Source organism: Psammomys obesus, unplaced genomic scaffold (assembly GCF_907164565.1).
Source record: "Psammomys obesus unplaced genomic scaffold, mPsaObe1.curated_primary_1811, whole genome shotgun sequence".
In the NCBI taxonomy this organism is placed as follows: Eukaryota; Metazoa; Chordata; class Mammalia; order Rodentia; family Muridae; genus Psammomys; species Psammomys obesus.
In genome coordinates, this window is record NW_026591086.1 from 33,533,636 (window position 1) to 33,546,376 (window position 12,741).

General features: G+C 35.2%; 1 protein-coding gene across 2 annotated transcripts in view; it reads right to left on the reverse strand.

Moving 5' to 3' along the window:
• Positions 1-12,741, reverse strand: part of Klhl1 (kelch like family member 1) — a 456,733-nt gene that overhangs the window by 134,745 nt on the left and 309,247 nt on the right. For both annotated transcript variants that reach the window (XM_055609989.1, XM_055609990.1), the window contains exon 6: positions 5,595-5,781. In XM_055609989.1, the coding sequence (XP_055465964.1) occupies positions 5,595-5,781 (187 nt within the window). The remainder of the gene's footprint in view (positions 1-5,594; positions 5,782-12,741) is intronic.

Below are 12,741 nucleotides of genomic sequence, written 5' to 3' on the forward strand. Positions count from 1 at the left end.
TGCTCTAGGTTAATTAAGTAAATAATAGTCTCTGTGTGGTGATTTGGGTATACATCTAGTTTAGGAATAACCACTGTTTAACTAAAAAATAAATCAACTTTAAATATTAATAATCATTGGCATACATAAAAGTCGTAACATCTGAAGGCATACTAGAAAATTTGTGAAGCCTTCATAATTAATAATAGAAAAGTAACTGATCTTCTTTATAAACATTCAAAACTTTTGTAACTGTTGAACTATGAGAAAAATAACTATCAAAAGTTTATGACATAAACACATAAGATTATATTGAGAAAAATTAAAAATAAAAAAGAAAGAAAAGATTCTACTTGTGAGACGTTATAAAAGTTTATAATGAAAACTTTCCTACTTGAAATATATCTGGGCACAGGGTCTTTTCTGAGACTGACATGCAACCAAGGACCATGTATGGATATAACCTAGAACCTCTGCTCGGATGTAGCCTGTCATAGCTCAGTAACCAATTGGTTTCCCATAGTGAGGGGAACAAGGACTATTTCTAACAGGAACTCAATGGTAGGCTCTTTGACCTCCCCACCCCCCAAGGGAGGAGCAGTCCTGTTAGGCCACAGAGGAGGGCTTTGCAGCCAGTCCTGAAGATACCTGATAAAACAGGATCAGATGAATGGGGAGGAGGACCCTCCCATCAGTGGACTTGGAAAGGGGCACAGTGGAGATGAGGGAAGGAGGGTGGGATTGGGAGGGCATGAGGGAGCGGGATACAGCTGGGATACAGAGTTAATAAAATGTAACTGATAAGAAAAAAATAAAATTAAAAAAAAAGAAAATTAACCCTGGTGATTATTTATAACTAATAACATTCCAATTTTATATTAATTTATTCTTAACTGGTATATAATTCATGATCCATGTATATATTTATTCTGTAATCCCAAAGTTTTGATCTATACAATAATCTAAGGGATTGTGAATTGCTTGTTTGTCAGACTCCAGAATTATTGAGAAGTGCTGGTACCTTTAAGAGAAGTAGCACAGTGGAAATGAATCAGGACTTAGAAAACCTGTCCCTGAGGGCCTATTTGGACAGCTGAGCCTCTTTACTTTACCTCTGAATCATCCATAAACTGCACAGACCTCCTTCTCCACTACCCTACCACCATGCTGTGCTGTGCCACTAAGCCTGAAAGAAATAGAGGTGAGCCTGGACTGAACCTCTCACACTATGAAGAAAGCAGTCTTTACTTCCATTTATGTCCTCTCCTTTATTTCGTTACAGTGATGGAAAGGAGCACAAACTCCATGTCACATTTCAGTGAGTGATCACTGGGTAACCACATGAAATGTATCTGTCTCCTCAGTGACCATAAAATATTTGTGGTGAAAATATTCAAGTCCTTTTTTTCTATCTTTGTACAATTACTAATTTTATTCTGGTAAAGCATGCAACTCTCACATTATGGGGCTTGATAATAGAATATTTCATCAGAAAAAAAAAAAGATTAGTCAGTCACCCAAGAAGATAAAAAAAAAAAAAAAAAAACAATAGGGATTTCTGAAGAGCTAAATTGACATAGAAGCAACCCCACACTGAGAACAGATATGTATACCATGGCTGATCTCTGGGGACCCCTTTGCTTTGTGACCAGTGTCATGTAGTAGAACATACGAGACACAATGGCACATCCATCCTGGGACACTGAGGAAGACTAGCATGGCTCTAAAGTAGCCAACTTTTCCACATCAGAAGAATCCATAATGTAAGTCCCCAAATGATACACAGAGGGTTAACAAACACATCAAAATATTACTGCTCTAACCACAATGTACTGAATGTGAATGTGGTGTGATGGTTTTAGTAAGTAATATGTCATGTATAGAAAGAACTGGAGTGTCCTTTAATTTATTCTTCAGAGGTCAAGGAAAAACCCTTTACAAATACAGAGGAATTCATACATTGACATGAAGTAAATAAGGAAGTAAATCAAGCTACTTAAAATGTATCATGTAACTTAAAAAAAAATCAAGGTGTTTCAGGTATAAAACTCTGCCACTCTAATGCACAGAGGCCTTAGCTTCTAATTGTGATGCACACTCTTGAATTAACTATCACAGGAGTGACTATGAAGCTCTGAATTAAATACTAGTTCTTTCTCCAAATGCACACAAGTAAAAATGGCATTATATTGAGAAAAAAACAAAACAAACAAACAACAACAACAAAAAACCCCTAAAATCTGAATGCAACAATATGCAGAAAAATAGGCCCAGGACTATTTTCTGTTTCCCTTAAAGGAATTTTTTTTTTTTTTTTCCAGCAGAGGCCAGGCAGTGAGGCTTCCCAGAACTTTGACAGAGTCTTTTCTGGCAGGTTTATGACCTGGGTGACCTAACGGCCGTGATTGGCCTACAGAACAGTCAAGACCTAAGAACTCAGAATCCTCAGGAGAACCATGGAAAGTATGGCTGCTTGTGGACTCTAGACATTTTCTGATTTGTACGTTATATAAGATGAGACAGGAGTAAAGACAGAAAATGGATGCAAAGATGCTAAATTTAGCTTTAGCAATGTTTCTAAGGCATGGCTTAGTCTTAGAAGTTGACAGAGCCAGATCTTGAGAGAAGAATTAAGGGAGCATATTGTCCTGCTGAGGAAGAGAGGTCAGGTGTAATTTTTTGAATGTAAAAAATAAGAGGGCAGCTCTCACAGGTAATAAATGTTACTTTCAAAATACCGATTCTTGTTTGGAAGGTGATATTTTCTTTAACTTTCTGCCTAAAGAAAATGAATTCTAGATGCAAGAACTTCATGTTTCCCAGGCCTCCATGTACTTTCTTATACAATATTCATCATTCTTTCAGAATTTGCCAGCCTTGTTATGAAACCTACTAGATTCTTACAGCAAATCTCTAAGGCATAAAAACTGTTCATTTTAAATTAAAAAAAATGGCAGTACTGTCCTATATGCTGTTTCTGTTGATCTTGATAATTTTGTGGAATAGCCAATGAAACAAAATACGTAATAATTAGAAAAGGTAGAATTCATATGTTGCTGGTTCTCATTGCATACATTATCAAATATATTAAAACTAAAAACAAATTCAACAAGATGGTGTTTGACTTCACTTCCACATCTACTAGATCTCAACCCTATCTGTATTCCCTGAGGACAGTGTCCCCAGGGAACAGTAGGCTGCAAGGCAAACACAGCAGAGGTGAGCTAAGTCTGGCCCCCTATACTCCCCCATTTACTGAACCTCACACCTAAGTGCATTCCTGGAAGCCAGTGGGCCCCAGGAACAACCAGCCATTACCAGATACAACCAGATGGCTAAAGGCTACCACAAGAACAAAAATAACAGGAGCCTGAGCAATATGTCAACATCAGGACCCAAATATCATTCTACAGCAAGTCCAGGATATCTTAACATAGCTGAGGACCAACAAAATGATGCTAAATGAAGTCTCATGAAGATGCTGAGGCCTTTAAAGAAGAAATGAATAAATCCCATAAAGAAATACATAAAAACAAAATTAAGCACGTGAAAGAAATGAAGAAAACTGTCCAAAGCCTGAAAATGGAAGTAGAAGCAGTTGAGAAAGCAACAATCTGAGGGATCCACTCTACCAGCCCTGTTCATGGTACTGTCAGTCACTGTGAGTTCATACGAGCTTTGCTCGCATTTATTTATAGGGCTTTCTTTTCATGGTATTCTCCATCCCCTCTGGCTCGTACACTCTTTGTTTCCTCTGATTATGGCTGAGCAAGGAACTGATCTATGTATGGGTAGAGCAGAATATGACATATTGTTGGAGTCATTTTATTGCTGTTTTGATTTGTTTTATTTAGAGCTGTTGTTTTCAGTTTTAGATTGGGTACCTGGGAATTCTTATATCAAGTACTTGATCACCCCTGCAATGTCGGAGATGGGTTCCGTATCCAGGAGTAGGCTTCAAGCCAATTCCAAATTGGTTGGTTACTATAAAAGCTTTATGCAACCACTGTCCTGGTATATGGTGAAGGCAGAACACCATTGTAGATCAGAGTATGAGTCTGTGTTGTGTTTGCATTTCCTTTTTGGTATTGTGCAGATTTATAGCAAAGATGCTCTCGTGTCCAGATAAGTGTAATAATAATATCTGAATGGGGGGTTACAGAGGACTAGAGAGATGGCTCAGAGCTTAAGAACACTAGCTTTTCTTCCAAAGGTCCTGAGTTCAATTCCCAGCAGCCACATGTTGACTCATGACCATCTATAATGTGATCTGATGCCCTCTTCTGGCCTGCAGACACACATCCAGGCACAGTACTGTATAAATAATAAATAAATAAATCTTTAAAATAATATCTGAATGGTTACTAGTAAATATTAAAGTAAAGAGAATTAAGGTTACCAAGAAAGTTTAATATTTAACGGATTTCTTCAGCATAGAAAGACTACTTTCAGGATAGAAAATTCAAATTCTCATACACAATTTCACCCAACAGATTACATTATCATCATATTAATTTATGCCCTAGAAACAATATTAAAATCACAGTGTTCATCGATTGCAGTGTTAGTGGTTTTAAAGAAATAAACAATTTTAAACAGAAATAGAAAATATAAAAATAAATTTTTGCTTGAATTTTTATAAGTTCATCAGTATTAGAGCGGACAACAGAAACATGCCAGAGACAACTTTGCAATGTCATTAAGTATTCTTCAGAAATCAGTTAACTTCTAACAGATTTTAAACAACTAAACTATCAAATATCACTCCTGTCCTTTTTTGAACATAATAGTGATGTTTTGGAAATATTGATTTATTTTTAACACTTGTAACATTTGTTTTAGGTTAAATACTATCTTCTGAAGATTTAAAACTGTAATTGTTCATATGTGAGTAATTTTCATTGAGGAGTATATTCTTTTTAATGAATAAATGACATTCTTTCAGCAGAGCATATGCAATGCCTTTAATTTGGGTGTAACACTGTGTGTGTGTGTGTGTGTGTGTATGTTGTGTGTATGTTGTGCGTCCAAGCATGAATGAATATATGTGTGCTGTACAAACTAAAATAATAAAAAGAACAAATATTTATTTTTGTCACATTTTTACAAAAACAATTAGCTCAATTCTGTAAGTGTACATATTGTTTTTTAAAACAAACTAAGAACTATTGAGACACTAATTAAACTCAGATTTTACTCTTTCCACTGTCCGTGTACTGATTTGTTCTCATCTACCCATTTTTCTGTCTTCAACTCTTCAGTGGTGGAACTGCTTCATTATTGCACTCTCAGAATGCCTATCCACTCGCTCTGAATTTTTTTTTTCCATAGAACTGAAGACTCATTCTAATACATTCACTATAATTCTTGTTTTCCAAGCAGAAATATTTAAATCCTATTTTTATTTCAAATATAGTAAAACAGAGTTAATACGAAACTTAAAGACATAGAAGCAGGGACTGTAGGTAGGAAAAGATTTTGTTTCCCTCAAATTTGAATTGCATTGTTTCAATAAAACTATGTGTGAACATTGTCAGTATAAGCAAATTCTCTCATTCAGATTGAGTCCTGGTACAACAAAGGGTGTGGGTTAATGCGCGTCTAGAATCACATACCTTTGTTATTATCCATTCCCCCTACTGCAAAAAGAGTTCCAACTGTAGACTTTCTGGGCTTAGTTCTCGGGCTTTGCATTAAAGTTCTTCTTTCTGGCAATAGATGGTATTTCATTGCTTCCAGAATCAGTTTTTGGCATTCCAAATCATTCTTAAATAGTGCATGGTTTTCAAGGTCAGCCAGTATCTGTGAATAATACACAGTCACTGTTAACAGTGTTTGCTAAATTGTTGAGTATATGCTCTATGTATTGACCATAGAAACTTAATTCCTTTGCCATCACTCTTACATTTGGAACATAGAATATCAATGTTTTACTAGGTATTAAATATTATGAATAAAACAAACAAATGTATTTGCTACCTTTTCTATTTTCTATTGGAGATCTTTACATTGGAAACAAAATATTTAAATTTGAGTTTGCTGAGTTTAATAAATTAACTCACAGCTTAAGCTCAGCAATCATCTAATTTTGATACATGTGCAAAAGGTCATTTATATTAAAATGGTTGAATATAATATTATTGATATTAAAGAGTCTCTTAGCTAATTAGGATGAAGTAATTTTATTTTATAAATAATTCTGTGTCCTAATTTTGATAAAATACAAAGATAAAAGTAAGAAACCATTTAAATAAATATTAGCTGTATTTGTTGTGTTTTAATCTTTAAAAACTATTAGTGACATTAGTAATATACTGGATAAAATAATTTAATAGCTGAGGATAATTAAAATATACTTTTAAATTAATTTCGACAAATGGTACTCTACTGTCACTGTCTTGAATTTTTTTCTAGTGTTGCATATATAAAAGGTCTTTTGTGGCATGAATATGATTTCCAACTCATTTTTTTTTTTTACTTTTCTTATTAACTACAGTTTATTTACTTTGTAACCCCCTGTAGCTCCCTTCCTACTCCCCTGCCAATCCTACCATCCCTCTCTCTTCTTCACCCATGTCCCTCCCCAAGTCCACTGATGGAGGAGGTCCTCCTCCCCTTCCTTCGGATCCTAGCCTATCAGATCTCATCAGGAGTGGATGCACTGTCTTCCTCTGTAGCCTAGTAAGGCTGTTCCCCCCTCAGGGGGAGATGATCAAAGAGCAGGCCAATCAATCAGTTCCTGTCAGAGACAGTCCCTGTTCCCATTACTATGGTGGCCACTTGGACACTGAACTATCATGGGCTACATCTGCACAGGCATTCTAGGTTATCTCCATGAACGGTCCTTGGTTGGAGTATTAATCTCAGAAAAGACCCCTGTGCCCACATTTTTGGGTTCTGTTGCTTTCTTTGTAGAACTAAACAGAGAATTCTCGAAAGAGGAATATAAAATGGCAAAGAAACACTTAAAGAAATGCTCAAAGTCCTTAGTCATCAGGAAAATGCAAATCAAAACAACCCTGAGATTTCACCTTAAACCCATCAGAATGGCTAAGATTAAAAACTGACGTGACAACACCTGCTGGAGAGGTTGTGGAGAAAGGCGAATCCTCCTCCATTGCTGGTGGAAATGTAGACTTGTACGACTGCTTTGGAGATCAATCTGGAGCTCTCTCTGACAATTAGGAATAGCGCTTCCTCAAGATCCAGCTATAACACTCCTAGGCATATAGCCAAAAGAGGCTCAAGTATAGAAGGACATTTGCTCAACCATGTTTGTTGCAGCTTTATTTGTCATAGCCAGAACCTGGAAACAACCCAGATGTCCCTCAGTTGAGGAATGGATACAGAAATCGTGGTACATCTATACAATGGAATATTACTCAGCAATTAAAAACAAGGAAATCATGAAATTTGCAGGCAAATTTCCAATGCTTTAGCTGAAAATAACTGTCAATCACAATTCAGCAGTAACTTCATTTTTATTTTAAAAATGGTTATAGATGTTGGTCATTGAAGTGCTTCTAATTCATTTAATTTTGTTAAATAGTGTTTATTGTACAAGTTAAATGTTAGCTTAATACCACAGCTTGTCATTAACAGAGTAAATATGTATGGATGAATGAACTGGACAGAATTTTTGATGAAATTTGTTTGATTTTTTTTGTTTCATCATTTTTGACAATATTCATAATGATCCTTTGTGCCATCTAACATATACACTTACTTCTTTAAAATATTAAGCCTACTTAACATATTACACAATTAAACAAAATTAAAATATTTGGATTTATGTTTCTTACAACATTTCAGGCTTATTAAAGTATATGTAGTCAATTAACATTTAAAGTAAAAAAATATTTACAGTACAAGTGTTTGCATCATAGAGACTTCTTAAAATATCACAAATTGCCATCAGCAAAAGAATAAAAATTTTATCAACACACTTCTATACATTTGAAACTATTTATTTTCTAAACTATTACATAAAATGGATTATTATGATCATGATATGTGCCCCTCGTATTCTTAGATTCTGCAGGATTTTTAACACGATGTTAAATGTAGAACTTTATGAAAGTTCTTTTTCTGCATCTAATGAATTGCTTATGTGATTTATGTCCACAAAGCTGTTTTAGCAGTGAATTATATTTGTTTATTTTCCTTTGTTGAACCACTCCTGCCTCTGTGCAATGAAGCTGGGAGTGTGCTCTCTTCAATGTATTCTTTAATTAAGATGTATTTTTTCATCCATTTAATTTCTTTATAATTTTTATTTTTTATGTTAATTATAGGTTATTTACTTTGTATCCGAGTTCTAGGCCCCTCCCTCATTCCCTCCCAGTCCCACCCTTCCTCATCTCCTCCTATGCCCCTTGCCAAGTCCACTGATAAGGGAAAACCTCCTCCCCTTCCATCTGACCCCAGCTTCTCAGGTTTCATCTCTGACTGGCTGCATTGTCCTCCTCACAAGGCTGTTCCTCCCTTGGGGGGGGGGTAGGAGAACCTGCAAACAACCCAGATGTCACCAATGGAGGAATGGATACAAAAATTGTGGTACATTTACACAATGGAATACTACTCAGCAATTAAAAACAAGGAAATCCTGAAATTTGCAGGCAAATGGTGGGAACTAGAAAAGATCATCCCAAATGAGGTAGACCAGAAGGAGAAAGACACACAAGGTATATACTCACTTATAAATGGATACTAGACCTATAAGATAAGATTGTAAGTATTTTATGGAGAATCTTTTAGTCCACATTTAACAATAATAACAATAATAACTTTTCTCCTTTCTCCTGTTTTTTGTTTTGTTTTGTTTTTTGGCTTCTGGTTTGGGTATAAGGGTAAAACTGACTTTAAAACAAAAAGAGAAACTATTTTTTTCCTTTTTTTCTTTATTTTATACTAAATAATTTGAGATCTGGTAGAATTTTATGCTTCACTCGTCTGTGTTTGGGAATTTTAGAGGGGAGACATTTAAACTACAACTTCCATCTTACTGAATGTTATGGGTTTATTTAAATTACCATATTCACAGTTGAATGGGTGTAGCTTGAAACAATTATCTTGAGTGAGAGAACCCAGACAAGAAAGAGAAACCTTATGGCTTTATTTTTTCTGATTTGTGGATGATTTCTTTCCAGAGATTAATGCAACTCTCAACACTCATCTGAGAAAGGTCTATTTGTGGTAGATGAAGATTAACTGAGAGCTAGGTAACCATTTAGGTGTAGAGAATAAGAGAGTAAAATGACTTAAATGGGACATCTCTATCATACCTCTCCCTTCCAGGACTCAAAAATAACCTACTGAAGCTAACGTGGAGAGAATGTAAGAGAGATAGACAGTGGATGAATATAAGAAAATAGCATCTTCTGGTCAGCACAAGAAAATTGCACATATGTCCTCATAGTATTTATGAAAACATATATAATACTTACAGAAGCTCAAACCATTTTAGATCTTAGCACGGAGAGGAGTGGTGGGTACAAATTCTCAACCCTAACTGATATGGTATTGAAAACTAATAGTTGCTTGAGAAGCATGATTCCATTTTCCCTAAGAATGTAGATCCTGGTAAGTCCAGTGGAAGCATGCATACATATTTAGAAATGTATGATCAAAGTAATTTAGACTTGATGCATATAAAAGAAAAAAGAATGAGGACATAAGTCTGGTAGGTAAGGACTTGGGAGCAGTAGGTAAGGGAGGAAAATGATTAAATCTCATTGTAAAAAATTCTTAGAACACCAATAATATTTTTTTTAAAAAATTCAGTAAAAATTAATAATGATTAAAATGTAAATTTAAAAGACAGAGAGCTAGCATAATTTCTAAAATTTATGTTAATTACAGTCAGATTTTTTCTCGAGTGAGGCAACCAAGACATAGAATATAGTATATATTCAATTATATGTGGATATTAGCTACTAAGAAAACTCTAACCATGTTACAATCCATAGACCAAGTGAGGATAGGTATAGAAAAAGGGACTGTGGAGGTACATAAATATCTCCAGGAGGGAAAAGTAAAATAGATTTTTATGGATCGACTTGGGACAGAAAGGGCCTGGGCATAGGATGATCGAGTAGATGTGGGGGATAGAACTGAGGGAGGGAATGCTGTGACAGACAGCTAGATTTGAGGAGTATATGAGGTTTGCTATAAATATATAGCACTGCAGAATCTTCCAAAAAATATGTGAAGGTGATCCTAATAAAGTCTCCAAAAAATGGGGGAGACAGTGTCCCAACTTGCCATTTCTTGTCAATACAGAAAACTTCCAGTAGTGGGACTGGGTTACATTCATTTGAATTGTTGGCCAAAGGTGCCCCATGGAAAGCCTATGCCAAGGAATAGGCTGCTCTCCACAAACTGCCAGCACTACCCTATGGCTGAAGATAACAACCTGTAATTCACTAATCATGAGAAGGTCAAGCTGGAGTCTACATAGACCCTATACCACTCTGTTCCACAATCTTTTTCATGGGAAGGTACTCTGCAAGCTACCAAGAGTGAAAAATATACACCAGCCCAGCCACCAAATCGTTGATCTAAAATACTGTGCTGCCTGCAAAGTAAGCTAGGGCAACGGTGGCACAAAGCTTGTGGAAGTAACCAAACCAATTTCGGATTTAACACATTTACTGGCCACTCCTCTAGCTGGAACCCATACCCAGTTGCTTGAGTGAACAAGAACCAGAGACTAGATATCCCTGAGAACTAGGGTAAAACAAAGAACTGCTGTTCAAATAATAAATAAATAAATAAATAAATAAATAAATAAATAAATAAATAGTGATAAAATGATCCTAAAGATATGCTGCTATACTCATAGATCAAGGCCTTCTGAACCATGATCAGAGAAGCTGCCTCTTCAAGCAGATGAGAACAAATACAGACTCACAGTCAGAAATGAGAGAAAGAGAGAAAAACAGAAGGGGAATGTGTGTGTGTGTTTGAGAGAGAGAGAGAGAGAGACACCTTGGAACTCGCAGTTTGAAATGAGATGTCACTAATAAATTTCTCTTCTCAGAATTCATGGAACCATTAGAAAAGAAAAGGCGGAAAGAGTGAAAGACATAGAGGGAGTACAGGAAACCAGGAAAACAAGCCTTTCTATGTCAAGAGAGCAAATCTCATGAACTCACAGAGACTGAAGCAGCAGTCACAGACCTCCCACAGGTCTCTACTGGGTCCTTTTCTGTATATAGTACGACTTTCAATTTAGTATTTTTATGGGACTCCTGAGTATGTGAATGAATAAGTCTCTAATTTTTCTGCCTTCTCTTAGGTTTTTCCTTCTCTTGGTTTGCCTCATTTAACATCTATGTGAAGTTTTTCATTTTATCTTATTATGTTTTATGTTGTTATATTTTCTTCTTAAAAAAAATAAGTGGATTAAATTCAACCAACTTAAGTCTTTTCATTTTTTAAGCAGTTTTGTTTAATAATGTTGGGGATTGAACCCAAGACTTCATATATGCAAGAAAAGCATTTCACCAAATGAACTAAATAACCTCTTTAATACCTTATATATTTCTTTTCTCAAAATTAAATCTTTATTTTCTGTAATTTAAGAAAATATTTTCCAGTCTTTTTTCACTGTTGGATCTCTTCACAAAATCTCTAAACAAAATTCATTACAATTAAAAGTGATATTCCTTTGACAAGTGAACTTCATAAAGTCTTTTGAATTTTTTGTTTGAAAAAAGTGAAAGAACCAAATGCTAAAATATTGTCAATTCCCAAAACTGCAGAAAATAATTTGTTTCAATATGCTAGAATAGTTGTCATGCAGAAAAAGTACTTGTAGGCATTTCTATTGTTCAGTCTTTAAGAGATTCCATAGGAAATGGATATTTCATCTAATTTAAATATACCCTGAACCTATTAGTTCCAGTAAGAGGCCAGTGAAAACAGTCAGCTTTCACAGAACTGAAAGCAACAGAATAACCGTTTCATAGGTATTACTGCCCCTTTTCACAAGGGTAAGCAAATCTTACTGATCTCTAGCATGGATTTTTCTTTTTTTTTTTATGTTCACATTTCAGCTCTACCTATGCTCCCAGACAGACACAGAAAGAAAAACCAGTCAGAAATGCTGAAAGTGTGTAGTATTCTTTGCTTTACTAGTGCTACGGCTCTTCATCAGATACTGTTCCAGTACCTGCTAGGCTGGCACAGCCCGGACTCCCATAGAAGAAGCCAGCTTACCTATAGATAAACTATCAGTTTGCAGCCTGGATGATGACACTGAGTAGTCCTAAGCAAAAAGAGTTTCACATTACATTCCAAGTTCCATTACCCTTCACTGAAACCATTCTAATGACCTAATCAGTATTGTGTCTAAGTGACTTGAGGATCTTTATATGTGAATATAAATGAAAAAAAAAAAAAGCAGAAGCAAAAGACATTTTCATGTGTCTTGTTTCAAACTGACTTGTAAAGCTTGTCAGAGACAACTGACTCTACCTTGAATATATAATGAAACAAGGGGAGACTTTATATGAAAAGAAGGTGATTCATTAATTTTATTTCAAATGCAGAAAGCTCTGATTACCTTAAGATGATAAGTAATTGGAAAACTTGCAATTCCAATAATAATAATAATGACATAATCAAAACAAGTAGAGCTCATAAAATTAACCAAAATCAGGGGTTTTATTAGTCACAAGTGAAGTGGGATTTGAGCTGCTATAATTTATGATTAACATGTACTTATTGAGCATATTTTTATTATTTCACTGTGAGGAA